Here is a 27,657-nt window from a genome sequence, read left to right as displayed (position 1 = left end):
GTATATTTGTGGATGGCAGTGGCCAGAGTTTGAATCAAAGTGTATCATCACTTGTGCATACTGTTCAATTATAAATTTCATTTGCAATGTATCTTAGAGTCTGTCTTCATATTAAAGTGCTTTTAACGTCTATTACGAAGTTGCAGTGCTGGGTAATGTAATTTCATCCAGATCTACTTCTATCAGATGGAATATTAACTGTCCTGAGCCCCAGCTCATGTTTATGAAAGTTGGAGGGTTTTATTCAGTAAGGTTTAGTCAGACTTTGTTTACAAAGCATGTGCCATACATACAAATTTTCATAAATAAAAGGAAAAAATTCCTTGTAAATTTATTCTTGTCCCTTGAATTGGAGTGTTTTGTCTTTTAAAAAGCATATAGTGAAAAAAAAATCCTATTTTTATGTTTTATTCCCTATGTTCAAATAATGTACTTTTAACTCAAGATAAATCTTTATGAATATCATTACTCAACAGATATATTTTTTGTTGTTTGACTGTTTACACAGATCTAAAACTGACCTGTTGGAAGCATGCATAATTTCTTATTCTGTAGAGTATGTAAAGAAATGAAGCATACTTGATTGCTCTGTCTGTCCGATCCTCCAGTAATTTTTCAGTGCATTGGCCACTTTCAGACTGAGTTGAAAGCACAAATATAATTAAGTTCCTTCACTTTTCATGAAAATGAGTGTGTAGGAAAGGAGAGAGCCCCTCCTTTATATCCTTTGGCCTTCACTGAGAAAGGTAGAGCTCAATTATCATAAATTCTGTTTGACAGAATTTATAGTAGTTGGCTGGTCAATCAGCAAGTACACAGATCTGGGTTACCTACAGCATTTCGTGTCTTGCATAGCAGGACATTAGAGATTATTGCAGGGGTTCCAGATTTAGGGACAGTAGTAATCTGTTGGAAACTAAGCATCAGCAGTTTTGCTGCTTGTGTAGCATTTTTTTTTTAAACGGTAACTCTGGAATTATTTGTATGTATAAGAATTCTAGGGAAGGGGGTTTAAATTAAGTTTCATTTCCTGTGTGTCACAGAAAATGTGAAAACAGGAATTCTAAAATCTCAGAAAAATAGAAAGCAAAAGATCAGAACTGTAATTTGATTATTTTTTGAAAACCTCATGGGGAGGGGACAAGGGAAGGAGGATCTGAAATGCGAACATTGAAAACTTTGATTTGGTAATACTGCCTTACCAAGTACAAAGCACGTCTTTGGAAGAATTGATTGCCTTCTGTTCCCATAAAAGTAAGCCCTTGTCTGGACATTATTTCAGATTAAAAGTAACTAACTTCATTTATAGATTTTGGTCTCTTACTATAGGTCTAAAGTGTTTTGCTAGGTCAGCACTATCCCTCCCTTAAGCCTTCCTTCCTTGAAGAGAAAGGAAAAGTCTCTGAGCTCTGCAGCAGTACCTGGAGGAGAGAGGTGCTTCAGTGTCATCCTGCTTTCACTGATACAAGGGAAGAAATGATGTGTTGGTACTGTTATTCTGCTGCATCCTCCTTTACTTTTCTGCATGACAGGAAAAGGTGGGAGAAAGTACAGCTTGTATGAAGGAATGATCTGGGTTGAAATGGCCTTCCTAGCTATTCTTTGCTCATGTTTCAAAGCAAAATATACTTTAAAATACTAGTAAAATTCACTAAATGGTCCATGATAGTGGTTACCAGTAGCTTCCAGCTCACAGAGTTTGCCTTTGCATCTTTAAAGAGATGTTTCAAGTTTAACCCAGGGATGAACTAGTTTTATTTTTTCTATTAGGTACTGTGATGTTACGTTTTCTACTACAAACAGCCTCTCCAGTGGAAGACATATATTATATCTGTTCGTCCTTCATGGGCTGCTCATTGTGGTCTGAAATGCAATATTGCCCTTTTAAGAGTTTAAAAGATCAGGGAAAGGAAATGGATCTCAATGATTTTCATTCATTTAGATCATGGTTCGGATTTTTGAACAGATATTATACAAATAAATATTTTAAAATTCTAGATGTGTCTTGGCAAAGAAGGTAAAACTAGCTATCTCCTGTCTTTTTTTTTTCAAGTGTCAAACCAATTATGAGGTAGAACCTGAAAAAAAGACATATCATATATGTTAGAAGAGAAAGTAATAGATTATAGTTAGGTAATCTCAATAAAAAAGAAACAAAAATCCCCAACTCATTTCTTTCTTCTAAGTTAACAAGCATATTTCTACATTTAACTGATTATAAACTGGTAACGGGAGTGGTTCTGGTTTTTTCTGTCTTTCATGGCACATGCAAACATTCAAATATTTAATCTTAACACCACCAGAATGGTTTCTTTTATGAAGCTATATATGCTACATATGAACAGAAATGCTTGCCCATATCCTATATAGGTGAAGAATAATTGCAGTTCTCCTCTGTATGTGTTTTTAACTTTGAACTTGAATAGTTTGCACTTAAAAATATGCAATAGCTTTCCAAAGATATACTTCTGGCAGTTTTTTTTTTCAGATAGTCAAGCAGAAACATTGTCAAAAAAATTTTTTTTCTGTATAGAAATACATGCCAGAAATCTTGACAACCAAATAAATCAGGGGTAAAATATCTTTTAAAGAAGCCTTATTGAACACGGATGTATAACAAGTATTGATGCTGTCGCTCATGTGTGTAGCTGTGATGTTGTATTGCTATATATAGCCTGCAAAGAAACAGAAAGAGATAGAAGATAGATGATGTGTCTTATGTGAAAACATTAATGCCAAATAAGACCTGCTGTGCAGTGCTCTGAAGAAGCAAATTAGTAATATAAATAAGGACCTGGATAAAACATTCAGTGGTCAAACAAAGCAGAAAGGCTTGTAGGTTAGTGAAAAGAAATGTAATACTCCTGCTTTGTCTTTTATCATTTCATGATTAGTTTGTATTCCTGCCTTATAATACGAGAAATGCTTACCTTGTGTGGCTGCAGTGAAATCAGATACCAGCACAGTACCTGGTTAAGAAATAAATTTAGAGAAGAACGCATTAAACTGAAGATCATAAGTGGGAGTCACCCATGTATGTATTGTCCTTACGGGTAAGAGATATTAAGTGTGAACTTCTTGTTTCTAAATCAATGTCATTCCTCCCATGTGGTTTTGTCCTTGCATTTGCTACAGTCAAGACATGACATTTACCCAGTTGTGATGGCTGGGCTAGTTAGTGAAGTGTGAGTACTACAGGAGCTGCTGAATCCCCTTCTGCGCTTGTACCCTGCAGACTTGAGGGAAATCAGGGTATAGGGGAAGCTGCCCCACAAAGATGCTGAAAAGTTGGGAAAAGGGATTAAAGCTATTTTTTAGCAGACAAGGTGAAGACGGATGTATCACTTTCACAGTTTGTTTTACTTAAAAATTATTTTAAATACATCTGAGTGAGGTTGAGGGCAGCCTAGAGAGAAGGTAGGAGCTTCACTGGATAGAGTCATAGATTTTTCTACCAGAAGGATGGCCTTGCCTTAAAGTGCTTCTGCTCTAGCTGATATCTCTCCCAAACTGGTGAGAGTTGAAGGATTTTACCTGATGTAAAAGAGAGTTATCCGCACTTTTAGATTCAACTATGGTCATATTCCATAAATGAAGCTAGGGCTTTCAAGAACAGCAGTACATTTAGGAAAGGATGGAAGCTTTAGTAGTGATCCCAGTGGATTTCTTTAAATCACATACTTGAAGCCTCACTGAAATGGATTTTTAAACTTCTGATGCCCGTAGTTACCAAGTTATAACTCTGCAGCACCAGCAGTGGGGGAACGCTTCAGTAGTACAGTACAGCCGTGTCACAGCACAGAACAGAACAGAAGGAGATACTCAGCAGCCCTGTCTTTAGCGCAGGGGGGCTGATCTCCGTAGGCTTTCTCTGTACTGAGCAGGAGTGATGATCGTGGAGGAGTGACTTCAGGTGCTCTGATCCTGGTCTCTGCAAAAGCCTTTCCAAAGGCCACGGAGGGAGTGTAGGGAGACTCTCCTCTCTGGGGGTGACCTTTGTAGCCAGTCTCCCTGGTTAGAGAATAGTTCCTGTCTGGATTAATACCACTGCACCTATCAGTGTAACTACAGTGACAGTAAATCTTGAATAATTCTCCATCTTTCATTAGTTGTACTTTACTAATTATATGTTTAATTATTAATGTTCTAAAGAGTATTTTACTATATTATTTGTTTAAATATTATTCCTAACCCTACTTTAACAAAAGTCAAGTTTTCAGCAAGTTAATAAGGTAGCTGCAATGAGGAAGAAAGTTAATTTATATTATCCTGTACTGATGTTGTTCCATGCCACACAGCTTGTACATAAAAAACAGAAAACAAAATTTAGCATCATAAATAGACTTGTTAATGTTGATTTAGTGATGATGACAACAGTTATAATGCTGATAATTTTATTAAAAGATATTTTTTTGAAAGTGATCAAACCTGAATTTTGAAGGCACGTGGAGAAACAATCAATTGACACCATGGTGCTTCATTATTCTCATTACATTCTCTCACTAAATAAAACTATTATTTTGAAACCAGTGTGATTGTTACAGATTATAAACACCTAATAGAAATGAATTTGAGTACTACTGCTGTTACTTTTATACTGCAATCTGGAGTTTTTACAGATGCAAAATTCCATGTCCTAGTGAAAACCAAGGGCCACCTTTGCTTGGGACACCTAGTGTTGATGAATTTCAGCTGGCTGCTGCCTTTTTTGGGAAACACATCTGGAGGAGGACACAACTTTTTAAAGATAGTTTAACAGTTAAATCATTCGTTGAAAGCCACTCCCAAATTCTAGGTCAGTTTCCAAATGCACTAGATCAAAATATATGCCCTCCTAGTAAAAATATTTGTGAAAAATTAGATACACATAATAATATGAAACCCAGTATATTTTGAGAAAAGGCTACTGAAACAACTGGCTTGCAATAATGAATTATTATGGAATATTGTAATGAATATATCAATTTTCATATAGCTACTATGCATACTGCTTAGAAGCTTGGATTCCTCTTTTTGTATAGAGCATGTCTGCATGTCCCCCTTTTAATGGCCAGTTCACACACTCCTACTTCTGCTCATACAAAGCATTGTAGGTCAGCTGCTTGCTAAAGTCAGTCACTAGGAACACATCACTTCAATTGATCTTTCCCAATAAATATGGATTTTGATTTCTGACTGCTGTGCTGATGTTTAAAACCCTGAAGAGCATGGCTCAGCCACCTGTGAGAATGCCTGTCTTGCCACCATGACTCGCTCTACTGGGGTTGCAAAGCAGTTTTGTCAGAAGAGCTTTCCCTGCAGTTTATCTGCCCCACAAGATGTTCCTTGCCACATCAAGGGAAGTGAGCCCCTACCTTCACCTTGTCCTGAACCAGATGGAAACTCCCTCTCTGTAGCCTTCAGCAGCTCTCAGAAAAAAAAGCACCTACACATTCATTCTATGACTTAACACCCCCCCCCCAATACTTAAACTCATCCTTTCAGCAGAACCAGAAGTAAGAGAGCTTTCTACACTTACATTTCAGGAAAAACACTGAAAGAACAGAGTGTCAATTAAATTTGTAAAACCTGTGGCATCTAATTTGCTAATCCTGCTTGCCTGTCTCTTCCTGTCCCACTGCATCAAACAGTTTAAAAACACAAGCACCCAGATCCTGCAGTAAATTCCATGCAATGAACTGATGAACTTCTACAAAGTCTGGTATGGGCAGCTGAATGAATGAAACAGGCTCACACCCACATTTTTTCTAGGAAGATGGGATATACTGAGAATCATTACCCTACCCTTTTCTTTACTTGTCAAGTTCTGCTGTTAATTTTGAGAGTCCCTAAACTGAGGAAGTTAGTGTTCTAAGTGCTGGTGTGGTTTGGATAGGCATCTTGTATAAATGGATTTTAACTCTGCAAGCTGCACCTCCTAATCTTCTTAAAAGGGTTTTGACAAGAGAATTAATGCTTATTAGTGTCTGTCAGCTAGAGCACAGTAAAAAAAAGATATAGGTGAAAATCTTACTTGAAGGATTTCAAAAGGAAGCTGTTGTAGTTGATTATGGTTTGAAGTGGTAAAAGGGTATCACTGTGATATAGAAGCAACCATAGACACCAGAGAATTATTACTCTCATCTGTAGTTAATAAGGGTAAATTGGATTATAAATGAGGATAAAGATTTAATCCCTCCTGGACTTGATTTAGGAAGAAGATTGAGAGTCAGTATGCAGTATAAGTGGGCCCTCTGAGCCTTCCTTGGGATCTAAGAGATCCCTGAAGTCTTTGATTCTGAGGAGGAATCAGTGAAAATTTCTTGTTAGAAGAAGTATTTATACTGTGGACATAATATAATGTTAAGGATAAGTATATGTTGCCTTAGGCTTTGTTCACTGTTAACTATGTAATTTTGGTTGATTTTGAAGAACTTATCCATTGGATAAATAAATGTTTTTGTCAAATTAACTAGCAGCATTTGACTGAATGATAGGTCTAATGATCACTGACAATTGTTTGTCATTCTGTGACTCCTGCACCTGAATTTCCAATATAATCTCTTAAGAACGCTCCATTTCTTTCTTTGCTTAATGGTAGGTGCTTAGTCTATTATAAAAGATTCTTTCTAATGCTGTCAGTTAGTGGTTGGCTTACCTGCTGATTCATAATAATTGATAATCATGTTTAAAATGTATTTTACTAAACTAATTCACATTAGTTTCATAAATACGTTATAACTTTCTGAACTGCTAGTCCATGTGCTATCTTATTGGAAGGAATTCTACAATTTCTTTTTTGTTGAAAAAAATTTTTTTTAATGTTTTCTTTTTTAAGTTTTAAATGTTTTGCTTTATTTTTATCCAGGAACATTTTTTCTGTAAAGGAAGGAAAATAGGATACAAATTTTATGTATACTATTCATTTATTGAATTTTGTCTGCTTTTATTCAGTTCATGGCAATGCATCAACACTCCCACTCTTTTTAGTTACTCCTTAGTATAGAAGTCTTGTCCTACTTCCAGTTATTTTCAGGATTCATCTGTCTGTTTGTTGTCACTTTTTAGAGATGGGTTAAAGCTCTTTACCCTTACCAATGAACAGTTCTTAAAATTGTTATCTTGCTTGCAACAAATAATTTATCCAATGCTAAGAGAAAGAAAGCGTAAGAGAGTGAAAGAGAATGTGCTTATTAATAGTCATTTGTGCTTGCAAGTGAGAAAAGAGAACTGAGCACTCAAATTAGTTTGTGCCCAGTAAAATGTCAGAGAGAGATGGATAGAAGAGGTAGTGATACTGTCTAAAGTTTTTCTTTTAGCCAGATAGAAAACTGCTATTTTGGGCAGTAGTTCTATAGGCCTCTTGTATGTTCAGACATCTCGATGCAAAGCATTGTATGCTTATAAATGTATAACTATATGTTTATAATTCTAAGCTCTTTACGAAAGGGACTGTACCAGCATATCTACTTGTACAGTTATTGCTACAGCATGGCTTTGGTGCTAAATGGGATTTCTGAACACTGCCTGTGTTAAAATGATAATTATGCTCATATTGATAACTGGTGGTGGGATGTTTTGTTTCATTGTGTACTGACAAAATGTATTTTAATTGTTTTATACATTAGGTGTGTGTGTTGGGGGGGTTGATTCTTTTTTTCTTATGCCAATATTTGTGGGCTTGGTGCATGCAGGTAGGGAAATTTCTCTGAAAAAGCCCTTGAGAACCATTGTCCTTTTTCTTCTTGCAGACCTTTGGAACGTTCCAGTGAAGATGTAGATATAATATTCACTCGACTGAAAGAAGTAAAAGCTTTTGAGAAATTTCATCCAAACCTTCTCCAACAGATATGTCTCTGTGGATATTATGAAAATCTGGAAAAGGGAATCACATGTAAGAGAACTTCATATGATGATCGGTTTTGTGAAGATTAAGTTGGGATTTACGCTGGGATCGTCTCTAGGAGATTGATGAGAGAGCAAAGCTAGTGGAATAGCCATAAAAATGTTTACAGCCCTAGTCATGGGGGAAGGCAGGACTAAAGTGCTGCTTGCTCTACAAATACAGTCTGTGGTAAATCTATGGCAACAAGGCATACATTATTGGATTTAGGACTCTGCCGCTGTTTTGCTGAAAGATTAGAAGCAAGTCATTGCACTTAAGCCTCATTCTTCCCCTATAAAGGTATTATTGATCTCCTTTTTTAGGGTGCTTTGTGATGTCAGGGGCAAAAGTGAAATCTGTTACCTGGGCATATCACTAATAGTGTATGATTTGCAGTTGCTCTGGATAGCACAAGACAGATTTGCAGAGCTGCATACTGCTGTGGGGTGCAACAGCTCTGTGCCTGCCCTGGCAGCCCCTGTGCCAGATGAAGCTGGACAGCTGTGCTTGGTCCATGAAGCTGAGATGGGAATAAGTGGTGGTCCTGTGATGGGAATGTGTGAGTTCCCAGTGCTGTACCAGGGGAATAACTGATGGAGACCTGATGTAAGTGATATTTGATAAAGTCTCTGGAACCCCTCTGGTAAATTCGGCATGCTTTAGGCACCCAGGATGGGGGTTTGTTTTGAGTAATAGGAATTCTAATGCTCAGTAATCACACAGCTGAAATGTCTGAATATCGAAGTCCTGCAGTTGTTTCTTAGCCAGAGTTCTCACTGAAGTCAGTGGGAGCTGTATCGGCATTGGAAGATTCTGAATATCAAAGGGAAGTTGTTCAGAAAGTATTTATTTATTGTCTAAGATAGCAGTGAAAGAGGAAGCAGACTGGGGAGATGGGTGAAGCAACGCTGTGTGCTTTCACACACCACTGGTAGCCTGGTAGTCTCTGGATCGATATACTAAAATGGGTACTTTGCAGTGCATTGGATATATTATCAAACAAGTAAATAATCTGATGTGGCAAATTCTATAGTGCCAGCAGGGGCTACAGAAATACAATAATCCAAGGGAAGATGTTAAAGTTGATAAACTTATGAGTCAACTTTTACTTACAATATTTCATCTTTCCAGTATTTCGTCAAGGTGATATTGGGACGAACTGGTATGCTGTCCTGACAGGATCACTGGATGTTAAGGTTTCTGATACAAGCAACCATCAGGTAAAATACAACTGTTTTTTAAAACCATCCATTTTGTAGTACAAAAAAGGGTTATGGCTTATAGCAAGGTAGATAACAATGACATATTGTACAGATATTTTCTTATCACAAGCGTGTTTCTCTCTGAGTTTCCTTCAGTCTTGCTTGTCCTTTGTCCATAGAGGCAAATCATGCCACTCATTTCAAGAAAACTGAAATGTAATGCTATGGAAAGGAGTCTACATCTGAGTATGAAATAGGACTCATCATAGTCTTTTCTCAAAGTTCTATATGAAGTATAGCTAAAGTTCTGTGAGATTTTTAATTGACTCTCTGGAAATCTTTTAATTTAGTCCCTGTTCTAAAAGTTTAAACCAAAACCACCAACAGTGCAGTCTGATAGCAGCACACTGCAGTCGCCACTGCAAAATGACAAACTGCTGTCATGTTAGACCAGAAAACTAGAGGTAATATCTATTTATTGCAAATAAATAGGAGAACAAGGAAAAGTCCCCAAATTTGCAACTTATTTCTCAGTATCTTGGCACTCCTGAAATTACAAAATTTCGAGTTCAGGAAAAAATAAAAAATGGATGAGATTTTTCTCCTGGAGAATAATTAAACAATTGAATTATATTACTCTATTCCATAATGTACTGTGTAAAGTTACATACAGGGTTTAGCCCTGTTTTGGTTGGAGGAGGTTTGATCTGTGTAGCTGCAGAATAAGAACATGCACACGTGTGTACTTCTCCTAAGTAGCCTGATATGCCACATCAGTGCTTTTTAACTTTGAATGAAGTAATATCAGTAGTTTTTTTGAGAAAACAGCTGTATTAAGAATGCTTTTAGGAACTCAGTGGTGGCTTGCTTTATTTTTGCAAGCACCATGGGTCAGGCTGGCTTAGGAACCATTGCTTCTTCCAGTGGCAAGGTAGCCTCTCAGCTTTTCACTGAGCTCTTGGCGAGGCACTGGCACCCAACTGATAGCTCCCACAGACTTCAGAGCTCAGCAGGGGCTCAGAAACCTTGGGAAAAACTTCTGCAAGCAAATACTAGCTTTCTTGAGCTATACAGCTCTGCTTCGTGAGAGCTACAAGATGCTGTGGCATAAGAATTTGCTTATGCTGGTTTTGCTCATAAATGTATTAGAAGCCTGAAGCAGATGAGGATTTTCCAGTGTAACAAGACTACTTTAGACCCCTCCCTTCCCCCACTTTACTCTCCAACTCATGTTCCCTTAATGTAGTGCTGACAAGTCACACACTCCCTGCTGTGCGAGCAGTACAGCTGTGTCTCCTGGGAAGGCACTCCTTTGCATCGTGTCCTGTACCCACTCCCGTGTTTGAGATCTGGGATTGTCAGGTGGCTCTTCATGGGATTATACCTCTGACATCTGGCTCGTTGTGCCTTCACATGCCTGGTATAGCTACCCAGACCTTGAAGTATACCACTACTCTTTTTCCCTCCTGCTTTGAATATAGCATGCACGTTTACATATGTACAGTGATAAGTCTTAATTCTTTGCCCAAAGTTCAGCTGGTCAGGGAAGGCTTCTTGCTCCTAGCAGATTGGCAGAAACTGTGGATTTTTTGCACAGAATCTCCCATGAAACTGGATCAGAATGCAAGTCAGTGCAGCCTGTGAGCACTGGGTCTTTCTACTTGTTACAGTAAAATGATGGGATATAAAAGGAACTTCTTTCATATCATTATTTTTAGCAACCTCTTCACTATACTAAGTAGAGACTGGTAGAGAGTATAATTAGCCTAATCTGAGCAATTCTCAGAACGGTCTGGCTGTCAGTGGTATTGTCACAATTTAGAACAGTACTCTTATGAGACCCTTTTCTGTGCAGGTTTAAAGAAATCAGGTATCTTTTCTGCTATTTGCCAAAAGATGGCACTACACCATTGCTAAGGACAGTTCTCTTTGCTGAATCAGAAAGAAGTATATCCACATAAGATTTCAGGATGGGGAGGTTAAATGAACAGTCTGTTTGGAGTATTGACTTATTCCATTATATGGAGGATGGAACAGTTCAGATTTTTAAGAAATCTAATGTAAATATATGTATATATTTTCCTGCTCATTTGGATTCATTGCATTTACCTGCCAAGAGGCAGGTAGCTCTACTAATTCACAAAGTCCATTCTGCAATAATTTCTAAACCTCACATTTCCTTCTCACAGGAGCAGCAAACTGAATTCTTACCACTGCCTAAGATACAACTTCACTGTTGGAAGGACAGCAGTTCATGCCTTTACTGTACCAGTGCTGGAGAGGTTTGGTGGGTGGGAACTCATAAATAGTATTTGAGCCCAGTATTTTCTGTTTTTTGCTCCACTTTGGTGTTTGTAGCATATCCTTCCTTGGTTTCTTGCTCCTAGTCCTTCCTTTAGCTCTTGGGTGCCCTGTTCCGGACTTGCCTGAGCTTTCTTGTTGGCATGATGATCGTCCTCCTTAAGCTTGAAATACTTGCTAACACTCTGAGTGCAATACTTCTGCACTCGCTGCAAGCCCAGATGATGGAGAAAATACAGTGTAGCCACACAGGCATGCAGCCCTGACAGTCGGTTGTCAGCACTGTGCTCCAGCTAAGAATAGATGACCAGTGCTCCAGATGTAATGCTTGTAACCTACTCTGGAGCATGTTTTCCATTAACAGCTTCCAGGAGCCAAAGCTTTCTTTGCCAAGCCGTGGTAATGATTAATTGCTTTGCTGTTAGTTTATTATACCATGAATAGCACTAAAGTAAGGCTAATGATTAACTTCATAGCATGGAAGACATCCAGGCTGGAAGTTCCTATCTACAAAAATTTGAAGGGCATTTGAGAGAGGACCTGGGGGATCCCAGAAAAGTGCACTTTGTGGATGCTATGCTTATGGGTTGGAGATGGGATGGATGCAGTAAGTGGCCTGACTTTTTTTTTTTTTTGGCCAGTTATGTAACTGAATAGAGTCCCCAGTGCTGGCATTTTTGGCAGAATCTGGGTGATAAGGTGAAGGACTCCTACACAGTTGCAGTATGCTCAGTAGGTAATGAATATATTTCTCTCTGCACTTACATGAATGCTTGCTTGAAAAAGGGCAAAATATTCCAAATATTTGAGGGGAATTCATCTGCTAACAGCACCATTACTCATTCTTGTTCCTTTAACCCACAACCCAGGTAAATAGATAAAATATTGTCACTGTAAAAGAAGTAGGGTTGTTGGGCATTAGCTGCTTGTGCTGAAGAAGGCAGTTTGCCTCTTCGTGTGATCATGAAATGAGCAGTTTAAACTATGGAACAGGCAATTTCAGACAGTTTTTGGAAGCTAAAGAGCCAAGAATCAACCCTGCTAACAGGATCCATCTTCTGCTCCCTGTCTGCTAGAGACCAGCTAACTCCAAACATCTGTCAGTACAAGAAATCATATCTCATCTCTCATGCATGAGTAGTAAGCAATGTTGCTCTGATTGATTTGGGAGCTGCTAGTAGTCTTATGGACAGTTCCTTAATCAAGAAATAAGATATCTCTACCCTGCTTATGGGTTGGGTTCTGAGTTACCTTGTCTTCAAGAGAACACCTTATTCCAAGTGGAGGTCCAGAACTGTCAAGAGGCACTTTGTTTTGGACTGGTTCAGATGTCTTGCTTTCCCATTATGCTAGGGAATGAGTAGCTCTTCGTACAAAATCACTCTAGTCTTTGGGATAGAAGCTTAATAAAATTCAAATCTGTTTTATTTCCATCATTGTTTCACTAGGCTGGTCATGGTCTTCCATAGCAGCTGGAGGCTGTTAGCTGGATTTCAACACCAGCTGTTCATTTGTTATGCTTATTTATCATACTGGCCTACAACCAGAGAGGTAACTGAGACCCTCCAGCTGTTCCCTTATCTTATGTCCAGAACCAAGAACAATATGGCACTGTCTGAAGCCACCAGTTCTGCCCTCGTCCTTTCACAGTCACAGCAGACAATCCTTCCAAGCTCCTCAGCTTTGCTGCTTCAGGGTTTACTGAGTCTTGAAAGCTGTCTGTGTTCCAGACATCCCTGGGACTTGGAAGCTTTTTTTGCTGTTTCCCAGATATAAGGAAATGTTGTCTTCCTGAGCCCAAAAAAGCAAGCTTTTGCCCCTTTCTTGAGACACGGTGATCCCTTCCATTTAGCAGCACTTTCAGCCAGAAACAAGGTGTCTGATGGAGTCCCAGAAGTTAGGTGTTTTTCTGTGTTTGGCCTTGCTCCCTAAACTATCTTTGTTCCAGGCTAGCCTTCACTTCCTATTTTAATTCTAGTGTATGTCTTGCTCCTGCTTCAGCCTTCCATCTGCCTTGGTTGCTTGCTACTAAATTTCCCTTGCATCTTCTTCAGCTTCCTGGACCAGTGTTACTTTGATTTTCTGCTCTAAGCGTGACAGATGCAGGAGTGTACAAGTTTGTAAATTTACAGTCTCAGCAAAAATTACAGAACTGTGTTGTATCTTCAGGAAGAGAGAAGCTGACTATTGTATTTAGATTCCTACTGGCTGAAAACTGTTTAGAAACAACTAATAGTCTTTTAATACTTAAGATGAGCAGGAGGTTGGACTAAATGACCCCTTGAGGTTTTTTCCAACTTAAATGATCGTATGATGACGAGTACGGTGTTGATATCAATATGGTAAATCAACTATCTTGAATAAAAATATAGTATTAATCCCTCTTTTAGATGTTTATCTGCCTGCCTAGGAAGTTAAATTCCAGTGAGCCTGGGAATAAATATGTTGTGTAGCAGTTACTCTATGCTAATTCTTTATGCAGTCACCTTTTAGAGTTTGATAGTTGTCTCCCACGGGAAGTGGAGTAACCTATCTTTCAGTTAATGCTTACTAAGAATGCCTCTATGATCTTGGCCCCTGCAGAGGCATGTAGTCTAGAAATCTGGTCTAAATGTGCTAATGGATCTAGACTTCAGTGCAGCTAGTGCTTAAATAGTTCATGCTCATGCTTGCTGCACTTTGGCTTCCTCATGTAGACACCTGGTCTGTGATTTCTCACAGAAAATGTTAGTAATATCAATCGGGAGCAAGCTGAGGATTCAGATAAATAAGAATGATAACAATTATTATTTGCTATTATAATAAGAGGAAGTATTCCATGTACTGTTTGAAATGTTCCCTTAAAGAGGAATTCACATTTAGGATCTCATAGCTAAAGTCTGCAAAGCTATGTTATGTCACAAGAGGGCAGTGTTAGAATACATAGCAATCTGAGTGCTTGCAATGTTTGATACTAAAATGGTTCGTTTGAAATGGAGCTGTTTAATATAGCTGCTTTAAAGAGTTTGACCAGAGCAGATTTCTCTAGTTCTGTTCCACTGAGGCAGTGAAATGTGCTAGCTGCTCCCGATCATGGCAGTAATTTAATTTGGTATCGAAATGGGACAATACAATTACAATACAGAGATGTGACAGGATTACCTATCCAGTGCATCCTGAGTGGTGGCTGGTCTGCTCTCTGTACAAATTATTTATGAATTCCTGGCTGTTCAGCAATCAAGAAGAGATGGAAGAAGGCTCACTGGTTATGGTAAAAATGTCACACTAAAACTGCAGAGGTAAGTTTAATGCAGTGTTTTGGTCTTGCCTCAACTTGCTTGTAACGAATACCCAGATAAATATTGTACTTAAAAGTTGCACAAAGACTTAGTAAGCACCTTTCAAAGTAAACAGGAACTGCAGCCTGTTTTGAATGTACCAGAAGAATGTCCTTACCCTTAGTTAAAAACAGATTCCAAATTTACTTTTTACTTGGCACTGTTACCTACTCATTGTTATAACTGATGTAGAGAGTAGAAGTCCATTTTAGAGATAGTCCTGGTTTGGTAATGACTTTAAAATATTGTCAGCTGCCTTGTCTATGTTAAGTTTTTGATCTCTACTTTGAAGATGAACAGGTTCTGAAGGGTGACTCTTGAAAACTCCCCAGTAAAAAGCTGGGGATAAATCTGTTATGGCAAAAGCTTCAGTGTGACATAAGTCACTGATATATATGTTTGTTTGTTTTTAATGGCCCAAAGAAGTTGTAGAGTCAAACAATGTAAGATGCCATTTTGCCAGATTTTGCAGTGTTGTGTTTCACTGTATTAGATTCAGTGCCTTTTACCCCAAATAATTAAGATTTATGTACCTGTCTGATACAATGGGGAGGAATGAGGATAAGAAAAAAGAGGGCCAAATAGCAATTTAATCTGCAGTTCTGATATAGTCTGCCAGCTGAATTACAGTGTGGGTTGGGAGCCATTGCTAGTTTGTGCTGCCCGTGGTTTGTTAGGGTTATTTGTTCATTTTTATCAATTAAAAAAAAGATTTTTAAAAACAAACCAAGTTGAAAACAGAGCACTGACTTTACAAAGAATCAGCCCTTTTCAGGAAGGCTTTAAAGGAGGAGATGAGGATGCTTGGTGGTACAGCAGTGTCAGTCGTAGGGACATGCAGAGGGCTGTGGCTCAGAGGCTAAACAAGTTAGTGGTCTTGGTGAGAAGAATGGCCACAAAGAGCGATTCAGATGTGTATGTAAGAGAGAAGAATTTCATGGCTCTGAAACTGAGGACAAAGGAGGTATGTGATAAGATGAAGTGGAACAAGGGAAGGGTTTTAAAGAGGACAGTCATTGCAATACTGCTTTCTGCATGCAAGTGTGCCATTGCCAACATGTGTTTCAGGGATAATCTGCGTGAAACCAAAAGATAGGTTTGTACTGTACTCTGTAGTGTAGTGTAAATATACCCAAGCAAGCTTTAAATGAGCTTGTTTGAGCATGAGAACTGGTCTACCCACTGTAACAGAGATTAGCATGGACTAATATCTTCAGCTGAGAAGCAGGATGCGTTAGCCCCTGCTGAGCTCCACAGTGTCACGGTGGTTCTAATTTTGATTTTGAAGTTAGCTTATTCAGATGTAGCAAAATCATTTTGCTTCAGTCTGCCAAATAACCTGAGAAAAAAATCCAGGATATTGCACTTTCCTTTTATAGGATCAGATAGGAAGATATGGGAATAATTAATATGTTAATTACACTACAGTTAATCTGATCTGTAAATATTTTAATTAGGAAATAGAAGAGAAGTTGTTCAGTCTTTCTAGAAGCAGAACTCCTTCTTTCAGCAAATCACCTTGTCTTGTGTAAAGAGGGAGACCTAACGCTTGTTGTCAAACTGCAGTTCCAGTGTGGAAAGCTCTTGCTATGTTACTTCTAACAGTAGTTTGATTAGGATTTCATTTCTGAATGGCTGAAACATGCTCTAGTGGAGGTAATGGAACAGAAAAATCATTTCAGTGCAGATGACTTGCTTTCACATTTATCTTTGTTTCTCTGTTATAAAAGGAAATTTTGTTTGAGGTTGAACTGAGCTGTGTCAAAGTAATAATAAGCAATGCAACATCGACTTTTGAAAATGCTGGCTTTTGCACAGCTCCAACTAAACATAGAGACAGTTTGGAGTTCTGGGGGGGAGGGTGCAGAGGTGAGCTAAAGGTACAAAGGCTGCTAAAATGGTGAAAGTGAAAACATCAACTCCCTTATAAACTCAAAATATTGAATACATGTAGATTTCAAAGAAATGTCCAATTCCTGTCCTGCTAATACTAGTCCCGTTTTCCTGTTTTCTTTGTTTCTCTCACAGACACCGGATTCTTCCCCCCCACTCCACCCCCCTTATTGCATTTGTTCCTTGTTTTCATTTAATGGGGTTTCTCATAGGGGAATGTATTCTTCATGTCAACCAGGCTGACAGAATTTGGACAGCAGGGGAGAAATACCCCCCCCCCCTTTTTTCTGCTTCTGCAGTTAAGTAACTGATGTCTTTGTGCTCATTGTTTACACACAGTATGAAAATTCTGTGTACCAAGTTGGAAAATGGAAAGTGTCACACGTTGGGGAGGAGCATTCAGTGATGTGTCTTGTGATGGTGGGGGAGGGAATAGGGCAGAGCCTTAAATTTGGTTCTCACCCATTCCCTAGAATGCTCTTACAAATTCAATAATGTTGTAGATTGATGGGGGGTTTTAGCAACTCTTTCACTGCATGCACCTCACCTGCTAGTGAGAGTCAGTGAAACTGAATACACAAGCAGCCTATGATTTGAACACTCTGCCATTTAATAGTGTGTTCAGAGGACAGATAGCAATGGAAACAATCACTTTTTTTTTGTCTTTAATGCTGCTTTTTAAATAGCTGTGTGAATCCTAGCTGGTTACCAGCAGCTAGAACCCCCTGCTGTTTCTGGGATTGCAGAGGGGAACAGCAAACTGAGTTTCTAGCTGCCAGCAATCCTCCTGAAGTCTGCACTGAACAGCAGGAGATTCTTGAGTGTAAGGTTAACAGGCATAATAGGAAACACACACCTGATTCCCCAGGAGATTGAAGATATATAAACAGGGGGCAGAGAGAAAATGGATCTCTGAAGTCTTGAAGAAGCCAGATGGGCTTGCCCCCTAGCTGGCTGAGAGAAACCACATCTCTGTGTAGAGAAATGATGGCTGTGGGGAAAAAACTGAAAGAACTCTCACTCAGTAGAAGCCTGGACTTTTCTTTAATGAACATACGACCATTCCAGCTCCGTGACCTGACTTCTCACAATGTTAATTTATTTCTGAGGTTGAACAGCTACCTCATCAAAAGTTCTCTTAGAAGGTGGTTCCTTAACTAACACCTTTCCCCTTCTCTATTCTGTTTTTAAAATATATTTTTGGGGGGTTGTAAGAGATCAAAAAAGGTGAAGAGTTTCTTTTTTGGAGGGGGAAAGGGAGTGAGAAAGAAGTTTAAAGATGTAAATATAGCTTATGATACACCTAATGGAAACATTTCTTTTTGTGCCAGACTGAGTTTGTTTATTCAGCCCCAAACAGAGGTGTTCTATCTGAACATATCAAAGTTGAGAATAAAATATTGGAGGCCTGGTGATCAAACTTTGAATGGGCAATAGACATATTTCCTTTGTAGCTCCTTTTGAGTGCAGTTGTGAATATAGTAGCACGCATATAGTACTTCAACTCTGAAAGCTAAGCTTGTTTAGGCAAAACCTTAGTATATAGCCTGTATAGTAGGGTATTTGCAGAGACATCCATTTCTTTGGTGCTCATTCCCAAATTTTCTTTCTTTCAAATAGTGCCTGTTCATATTTGTGTTCCTTGAAAATTTATTTCTGACAATTGGTAAATTCTTCCTAGATCTTTTCCAACATGTAATTGATTTTATTTTCCTGAACAGATAATTTTATATGGTAATATCCATGCAAAAGCAATTTGCTATGGTTCAGGGAACTGGACTATTATGGACATTTTTCTTTGTAATGCAATTACAGAGCTACTAACTTGATCTTAATAACATTTGCCTATTACCACTTATTAGATGCATGAAAGGAAAACAATGTAATTTTAAGCACAGAGAATGATGCTGAAATATGCTCATGCATCTCTCCTTGTTTATCAGCCATGAGCAAGGGATGGATGGGATGACAAAATTTTCTGTGTTTATTTTTGTAGGCATTTCATGAGTCTTACTTTTTAGAATTAAATTCAACTACATTTCTGATGTTGTATTAAGTAAAATTAGTAAGTGTTTTTATATGTGTACGTACATTTGTCTTTGCCCATCTATAATTTTCTTAGTAAACTGCAGTTTGTATCTATTTAAATCTTTATGCTGTTTTTTTTTTAATTACTCAAAAGACAGTCAGTTCAGACCCAACTTAGAAAGACTTAAGTGTGTGTTCAGCTACAAGCCTGTGCTCAGGGACAGAGCAACTTGTAAGCCTAAAATAGGGCATGTATTTAAAGATCTTGCTTCAGCAGTTACTTAATTACTAGTACTCCAATTTTTTTTGTCTGCAATAGCTTATAATATATTTATTTCAGAACTATCCCACAAGAGTTGTTTGCCAAGGGGGTTTGAATTAGACATCTCTCTGTCACCTGAATGACATGTGCTCATGTAGACTCTTTTGGAGTGGAATTTACTGCAGGTTTGGGACCATTCTGGTTACTCTGAATCTATTCCAGGTTGTTCTGGACTTTAGTTTTCCTAAAATACCTGACTTACGTGAAATGATTTTTTTTTTTAATCTGGTACTTAATGGGCAGGCATCCATTAACAATTGACAGATTTACTGGCCCTTTCAACAGAAGGGCCATGAGTCAATTAAAATTTGTGAGTGCGCTGCGTTCAGACCTTGTATGATAGACAAATACATTATAAATACAAGAGGATATTATAAATGAAAAGAATGTTTGCTGAGGAAACATAACAGTCAAATTTCCTTTCTGATGAGGGCAGCCTATATAGGGCAGAAATTTATATTCCAAGATTGCCTTTCTTATGCTAGTTATCTTCTGATCACTTGTGAGATTTCTAAAGTATCTCATCATAATGGTTAGATCATTTTGGGTGTGTTTTTTTCTTTAATTTAGAAAATTGCTGAAGAAACTTAAGGCAATGCTGTGAACAAATGTGACATAAAGACTCTTAACCCCCCCCCCCCAAATATTTAATTCGTGTCCCTTTATTTTTAATTCAAAGGATGCTGTGACAATATGCACTCTGGGAATAGGAACTGCTTTTGGAGAGTCCATTCTGGATAATACTCCTCGCCATGCTACCATCGTTACTAGAGAATATAGTGAGCTCCTTCGAATTGAGCAGAAGGACTTTAAAGCGCTTTGGGAGGTAAATTGAGATTTCTTTCTATGATTACATACTCCTATGTTTCTTTCTTGCAGGCATTCCAGTTTTTTCACCTTTCCCAACTTAAAGCAATTTCACATACACATATTCTACAGTAAAACAAAATGGACAGACCTTTCTCTGTTTGTTTTAAAAATCATTTTAACTTTAATTTAACACTGTTTGCTTTCTACTTACTTACTAAAATTAAATAATTTAAATGAAGCTTTTTTCTGATGGGATTTATTAGTATACTGCAGACATTGCTTTGTCAGCCTCAAACTTGCTTTTGTTACCTGCATTTACAAGGAGAGTCTGTCCTTACTATACTCTGGTCTTTTAAATTACTCTCCTTTACTCCTATCTCATCACCAGCTGAAAAGTTTTAGAATAGGAAGATGGATCAAGAGCCACTTTAAAAAAAAAAAAAAAAAAAAAAAAAAAAAGTCCCATGAAACTTTTCTTTGTGGAGAACACTGCTGAGATTCTTGATTCTGTCATCTGTGTGTGCTTTGGTATCCATGCTGAAAAGGTTTCATTAACATCTTACTGTGCTAAGTTTTTGGACTTTAATCTGTCTGCATTTTTGTAAGTGTCACACTTGATCTAAAAAGCATTCTGGGAATTGGAAAGCATCATGCTGGCCTGATCTGCACCATTGTCAACTTGTACTGCCAGCTTGTTTTTAATGGAGACTGTACAAATATAGGTGTCCCACCACCTGACAGTTCTACCTGACAATGTCCTAAAGCTGAAGATCTGGTGACACTAACTACATTTAAAAAAAACTTGAATTGGTTGTAGCGCTTTATTTCAGCTTCTTTCCTAAGCACAGACAGGGAAGCTTTTATTTTCTGTTTTCTGAGAAAAGCAGTGTTACGTCCTAAAGCACTAGTAAAGCAAGGCTTTCAGGAAAGAAAATCAAACCTGCAACTTGCTACACTGACTGGGAGAAGACCACTAATACCACCTGTCTGCAAATATGTTGCCCTGAGCGTAGTTCATCTTGCAAGATGACCAAGATGAAAGACCAACTTGCTAATGGAGCATGCCTGCCATTGAGTGCTTTGATAGTATCATATTTTATTCTTACATAGCTATAATTTGTACCAGATTTTGGTGATGTCTATGGCTAATATAAAGTACTAATAAAGTCTTGTAGCAAATGTGAAGCAATTCAAGTATGAACTGCAGAAAAATATTGCATTATGTTTTCCTCTGTAGGAGCAGCATTATGGTTTTCCTCCCTGGCATTCCAAGATTAAATATGCCAGCGCTCTGGTCTGTTTTAACAAATGCTACATTTTCTAGGGTCAGAAATTTGTAAAGTAGATAGTGATTTACAAGCTCGTGGTGTAGGAGAATAAATCCAGTTGTAGGTTTCTCAAGTAAAAATCTTTGTTTTAAATACACTTTTAATTAAGAGCAGGGTCATTTCTATGTGTGTGACTTCCCTGCTAAACATTCAGAAGTTGTTGATATCCTGTCAGGAGTATCAAGGGAGAGGGGATGTAAATTCCCTTCTGTAAGATTTTGGATCTTAAAATATATTTAAAATTGTTTTAAAACTGAGTGAAGCCCTTTCTAATGACTAATACAGTGTTGTTTATAACAGTATTGTTGATTTTGAGTTTTTTTGATAGATCCTGTTAAAAAAGGCTATGCTATTAAGTACTGGGAGCTGTCATAGAGAGCTTCAGCACACATCCTGTGTACTTCAGACTTGATGAAATTTTATAGTAGAGCATATTGGAGATGCTGCAGGTGTCAGTCACAGACCACGGCTGAGCTTTGTGGTACCTATTTGCTTTTTGTGCAGTTTCACAATCAGCTTTTTTCGTGAATTTTGTTGTGGTTTCTTTCAGGGAGGCAATCTTTGTGCTTTTAGTAAGAATGCAAAATTTATTCCCTTAAAAATATTTTTGCTGGGTTGTCATCACTAGAATGAAGTTGTTAATTTTTTTTTCAAGCCAATATTTGTCTCCTTGCAATCTTCTTATCCCGAAGCCAACATAAATTGTAGGTAAGTTATGATAAACAAAGAGTGTTCAAAGAGATGGAAACTTATTTATGACAATTCTCAAAAAATATTAGTAATAGCAGTAGTATATTTTTATTATCTCATAAGGGAGTTTTTTTTTCTTCAGGGAGACTTTTTGCTATGTTATGGGATCTGTGTTCAGTCTGCCTTATCTTGATTCATCTATCCTTGCTTTGACAAAGACCATACAGACAAATGCATATTGATACAGTGAAGTACCATTCAGATAACTTTTTTATTTGTTTTTAATGAAAACTTGTACAGAGTTGAGAATGGACCACAGAGATCTGTCAGTGGTACCATAGGGAAAAACAGGAGAAGGCAGCAATGTTTGTGTCATTACAAGACAGATACCCAGATACAGTGGAAACTAATGCCAAATCTGGTGTATACAAATTTCAACTTTCCAGATAATGGGAATTTAATTCCATAAAAGTAGTAGTTTCTCCATAAGGAAAATGTTGAATAGTTCCAAAATAATGTACTGCTGTAGTTTAAGGACAACATAAATGTAACTGCAGGGTTGCGAATCTTAAAATGGTTACTGCTTTTATGCAAGTAGGATTTTTATGATTAATAACAACAGTGCAGGAAAGTGCATTTTATATATGATTAAGTATACTTTTTTTGTTCTACAAAGCTTACTTTTAATTGAGGGAAAGAACAAACAAACTCAGCTGATTTCAGATTTTTGACATACTGTGACAGTAGAAATAAAAGAAAGCATGGAAATTCTGATCCTGCAAACTTTATTTTAGTTTTTCAGGTTGTGAACATAAACTTGGAAGATGAACCATATAAATGGATTCAATATTGACTTTAAGTTCTTGTGCAGCTCACCTGAAATAATAGGATAAGAAAACTAACTTCCTTTATAGTAAAAATTTAACATTGAAATCTACTGTTGAAGTCCATGTTTGCAACAATTTTTTTTTATCACAGCTATATGCAGTACTTTGAAAAACAACTAAATCTCCATTTATACGGCTTATAGAACTTTTAGTACAAATTCTAAATCTAGGATTTGAGAGAGAGAGACATTTATCAAGTTTATTTTTTGTTGGTTCTGAAAGAATTGTAAAATCTTTAACTTCACATTATGAATTTACAGCTTTCTTTGCATTTTGTTTAGACTGAACAGTAAGTTTTTCTGTATTAGCTGTATTGCTATAAGGAGCAATTGTATTGATATTAAGTTTCACATACCCCAGCAGATGAGACTTACTGACACATTTAATACGGAATATACAGCAAAGTACATTTATTTTGTACTTTGAGTACCATTACACTTGGGTCTATACCTGAAAAGAAATAATTATTATTTCTGCTCAGATTTTTTTTCTTTTTTATAACTCTTCAGTCAATTTTATACTATCTTAAATACTCTTTTGAGGAAAAAATAAGATTCTTTTTCAAAAACATAATAAGCTGCCTTCTGGAATATACACATCTCAAAGGGTGTATTCAATTCGCCCTTTAAATATAGAAAGATTTTCTGTGACTTCCATTTTTAACAGTCGGAGAATATTGGTCAAAACAAATGTTATTGCCCTGATAACAGCAATTGCCAGTTAAAATGGTCTAGTCTTTTCTCTAATACCTGTCTGTTTAAATAGCACCTTGTTCAGGAATGTCTGTTCCGCCTCTGAGCTTGCTCCTCCTTGGAGGCTTGTTTGCTGTCAACAGCTGCTGTAGCATGTTGGAGAAGATGGGAACTCTGATCAGGTTCACACATGGCTGAGCATGCTTCCCTGACGAAGCAGCTGCGGGCGGCTATGGGAATCACTGGTGTTGTGCCTTTGGGCCCTGATTGTCCCTAGGCCTCATCTCTGAGCAGCACTAACAGCTGTGGGGGAAAGTTATTCATTGCTATTGTAATGCTGTAGACTTCCATGGTGCTTTATGAACGTGTAGAAAAAGGTATTCTTTGTGCTCGTATGAACTTGCTTTCCTTCTTTAGCATCACTAAGTTAATGCGGTGCTAGCTACTGTGCCTGAAAAACTGTTTCAAAGGACAGAAGAAAATATATACAAAAATAAACATAAAAGCAGAGACTAAACACCAGGAGCTCTGGTCATGCATATCCTGTAGGGAGTGGAGCAAGCCAGGGACCCAAACAGTTGGATTCTTTTAAGCAGTGTAGGAATGAAATGAATGTATGTGAGCAGTGTTATCACTGCAGAAGTTCTCAGTAGTTCATCCTCAAGCTTTGTCCTTTCATGCAGTTGCAAACTGATTACAATCCAGACAGGAAGGGAGTGAATCTGCTGAGAGGTGACTTATTTTTAGAGGTTTTTCCTACCACAGTGAATTACTCAGCCTTCCTTGGACAACATACAAATAACCAGTTTCCTTTTGTGTGGAATAAGATTGTTAGAAGTTTCTGAACATGCCTTGAGAAACATTTGATCTTGACTAAGTGAAGAACAACTATTACTTTGGTATGCAGTAACTTTGGAGAGAGGGAGACTTGGACCCTACAAGGTCAGAATGAATATTTTAATTCTTTCTTTTCACATTCAGCAGCACTTACACATGTGGTAGTCTGATAAATAACAGCATAACTTGCTTCCTGCTTACGCCTGTCTGATGATATTCACTAGCCCTAAACAGCCTTCACTGCTCTGAAATTATAACTTTGAGAGAAGCTGCTTTCTTACTATCTTTATTTTCTGAACAACACAAATGTTAGTTTTTGAGCTAGTTTAAAAACAAATTGTTTGTCAAAACAGAAGAAATTTTACATATTCTTTCAATAGAATGTTATTTAGGAAATATACATATGAAATGGTGTGCTGACTTGCATGTTGTAGTAGGGTTCAGTGAGACTTCTGGATAAGGCTTTTGTTCCTCAGAATCAAGGCCACAGGTCTTGGAGCATGTGCACCTATATCAGTTTGTCTTTTTAAGGTATTTCTAAACTTATGCTGTATCTCAAAATATGTCATGATTATGGCAGTAGGAATTACAAAGGCACTTTAAAAATATATGAATGAAAATGAACATATAAGGATTTTCCTTTATTTTGTCCACTCGACCATGCTGCAAATACATTATTTATTAAAGTAGAAGTATATCACTAAATTACCTATAGGTGTTTTGGAATGTAACATAGTAGGCAGCATTTCTGAGAGGCAGCATTTCCCTTTCCTCAGACTATTGGAAAATGTATGTTACGTACTGTTATTGCTGGAGAGGTTTTTTTTGAATACTACAACATGTGTAAGGAGTACTAGGAATCTCATGTAAGTGCCAGCACTTTCTACTGTACCTTTTCACTAATGAGTATTGCATATCAGAAATTCTGTCCAGTTCATTTAAGTAGGAGTAAATTTGATCTGAGAAATGAAATCAATGAACTGGGTTCAGATCCAGCCATCTAAACAGTAAAGTTGATTTATGGTATACAACTCTGTCAGTAATCAGTTGCAGAAGACTTTGCTATGATTTGCTATCTCCTGTAGGTGAGCCTAGTAGAGGTATAAAACTATAGTTAACAAAATGAAGAATATTTAGCTTTATGGGATGGATGATCATGCGACTTTAAAATAGTGAAGTGCTTGGAGACCCCCAAAAATATAAAACTGTGGTCATGGAACATGGAAGCTGTCTTCACCTGCTTAATGTCACTCTCCATTGGCTGCTCAAACTCTGCCTTAATAATTCATCTCTCTAATGTGGTTTTACTTGAGAAATGTAAAATTGATCAAATTATTGTAGCCTGCCTTTGGAACCTAGCTGGGATGCTCTGTGTTTGCCAACCTGTCAAATAGTCACGTTATCAGAATAAGGAAGAACTATTCCGTGTTGTAAGATCTAAAATACAGCACAGAAGGAAGGTGCGGAAGGATCCAGGTGTGTGAAATCTGTTGCCTTGTGCTGTTTGGAAATCTTCAGCTGATGACAAATTCAAATTTGTATGCAAAGAAACAGAGCTAGTGTGAGAGACACTGAAAAACAAAGTGATGACTGGCAAGCAGGAGATGCCCCCCTCCCCGCCTCCGAGTAACACATGGAAGGAGGAGGAACTTAAAGTCCTCTTCCCCTTTCCACCCTCCTGCTTTAGAATATGACAGTAAACACTGATTTGGCAAAATACAAGGAAAGCTTTGCAAGTAACTAACATCCCACCTTCATACCTTTTGTGTTAATATTGGTAAAGCATGTAAGTAACGGGGAAAGATTCCAAAATTGTTGTTATGCTACGAGAGAGTGCCAGATTGCACTCCCCGTTCTGCTGGTGCAAACTGAGCATGTTTCTAGTGAATATGGTGCAATTGCTTTGATATACGCAGGGGTAGCTGAGAGCAGAGCCTGGCCTTTAGTGCTGCTGCTATATTGGTTTTGACCATCTTTGTATCTGCTTTTACATTTTTTTTTCTTTTGTTTTGTCAAACATTTCTAATTTTAAGAAGTGATGCTCTGTCTGGTAAAGCAGATCTAAATGAATATGGGATGGCATTGCAGCCTCAGGAGGCAAACTGAGATGGCATTGCAGCCTCAGGAGGCAAACTGAGAACTTGCATCAAAAAAAGCAGTGTTTGTCAGCATGTCAACGCAGTGGCTACTACTTTTTATTTGGATGTATTAATCACTTCATATTAAAAAAAAAAGTGGCTGCAGATTTTATAATATATTTTTTGCGACAATGTATTTCCTAAAGTAACCTTGTTGGTCATTGGTAATGAAGAAACATATTTAGGAATTTGGCTACATTTTTCACTCTAACCCATTTTATCTCTTAGTGTGATCCAGGCTGATGGAAGTGTACAGTTGTTTTTATAGAGCCTTGCTATGATGTGTTCTTTTCTAAATAATGGCATCATGACTAAGAAGCTCAAAATCAATAATTATTTACTGTTTCAGATAATTTGCTGTGTCATTATATGTGATATCGAATATGGTCAATCAGGCAGAATTTATGCAAAAGACAAAGGGATCCAGTTAGTTTCAACTCCATGAAAATACTACATAACTTCTTTGTAGTTATCCTTGGTTGAAGGTGGCAGATACAGACATTTGGGGCACCTCTTAAGCAAAGGAAAGACTGAAAAAGCCTGATCCTTCCTGATGCCTCTCTGCAACGAACGTTCCTCATGCTTGTTCCTGCATGTCATCCCTACAGTCAGTTTGCACCTCAGAGGCGTGATTTAATCTGATATCTATTTCAACAGCAACATTTTGTGACTGTCACTGGTCACCATGTAGAGAAAGACTAAGGCTTTGTAGAACTGAAGTGATTTCTCTTAACGCTAACTAGCATGGCATTTCTCTTAGATGCAGTTCTGTGTCACTGTAGTAATGATGCCTATCAGCTTAAAGCCCCTATTGAATCCTATTATGCCAGACACTGAGCAAACAGATATTATTGCTTCTATTTACAGTCCTTGTAAGTGTTTATTAGCTTTTCAGAGTCTTAAAATATATTGTAGAAAACTTGACTTTTTTGAGGCTCGTTCTTGAACGAAAACAAATAGAAACATCCAGGAAGCACATCAATTTCCCTGTTATGAGAAAGCCAATAATGACATTCTCTTACCTTATGGTTAGAGGTAAAGTTGGAAAGTATGGATTTCCCTGATTTTCAAGGAAATTATTTTGATTAATTCTGAAAATACCTTAATTACAGAACAACATCTGACAAATGTATACATTTAAACTCTGCAGATGTTTTTAAGGCTGATATTTTTCTTGGAAGCTGTACTGCCAAAGTTGCATTTTCTGTAACCAGCATTTTTATTAGCTAAGAAAGTACTTTTCATCCTCAGCAGATTGTATTATTAAATGTGGTATCTCTAAGCATGATATGCTAAATGGAAAAAACATTTTGCAAAACACATCTGGAAGCCTAAAAATCCTATTTCA

The 27,657-nt window shown here is 37.6% G+C and overlaps 1 protein-coding gene across 1 annotated transcript in view; it reads left to right on the top strand.

Moving 5' to 3' along the window:
- Positions 1–27,657, top strand: part of LOC106499304 (rap guanine nucleotide exchange factor 4-like) — a 60,848-nt gene that overhangs the window by 8,357 nt on the left and 24,834 nt on the right. The window contains exons 2-4 of the mRNA XM_067298523.1: positions 7,731–7,873; positions 8,996–9,084; positions 19,607–19,753. Of these exons, the coding sequence (XP_067154624.1) occupies positions 7,731–7,873; positions 8,996–9,084; positions 19,607–19,753 (379 nt within the window). The remainder of the gene's footprint in view (positions 1–7,730; positions 7,874–8,995; positions 9,085–19,606; positions 19,754–27,657) is intronic.

Source organism: Apteryx mantelli, chromosome 6 (genome assembly GCF_036417845.1).
Source record: "Apteryx mantelli isolate bAptMan1 chromosome 6, bAptMan1.hap1, whole genome shotgun sequence".
NCBI lineage: Eukaryota > Metazoa > Chordata > Aves > Apterygiformes > Apterygidae > Apteryx > Apteryx mantelli.
The sequence above is the reverse complement of the archived record's forward strand: the minus strand, read 5'-3'. Positions and strand labels throughout refer to the sequence as shown.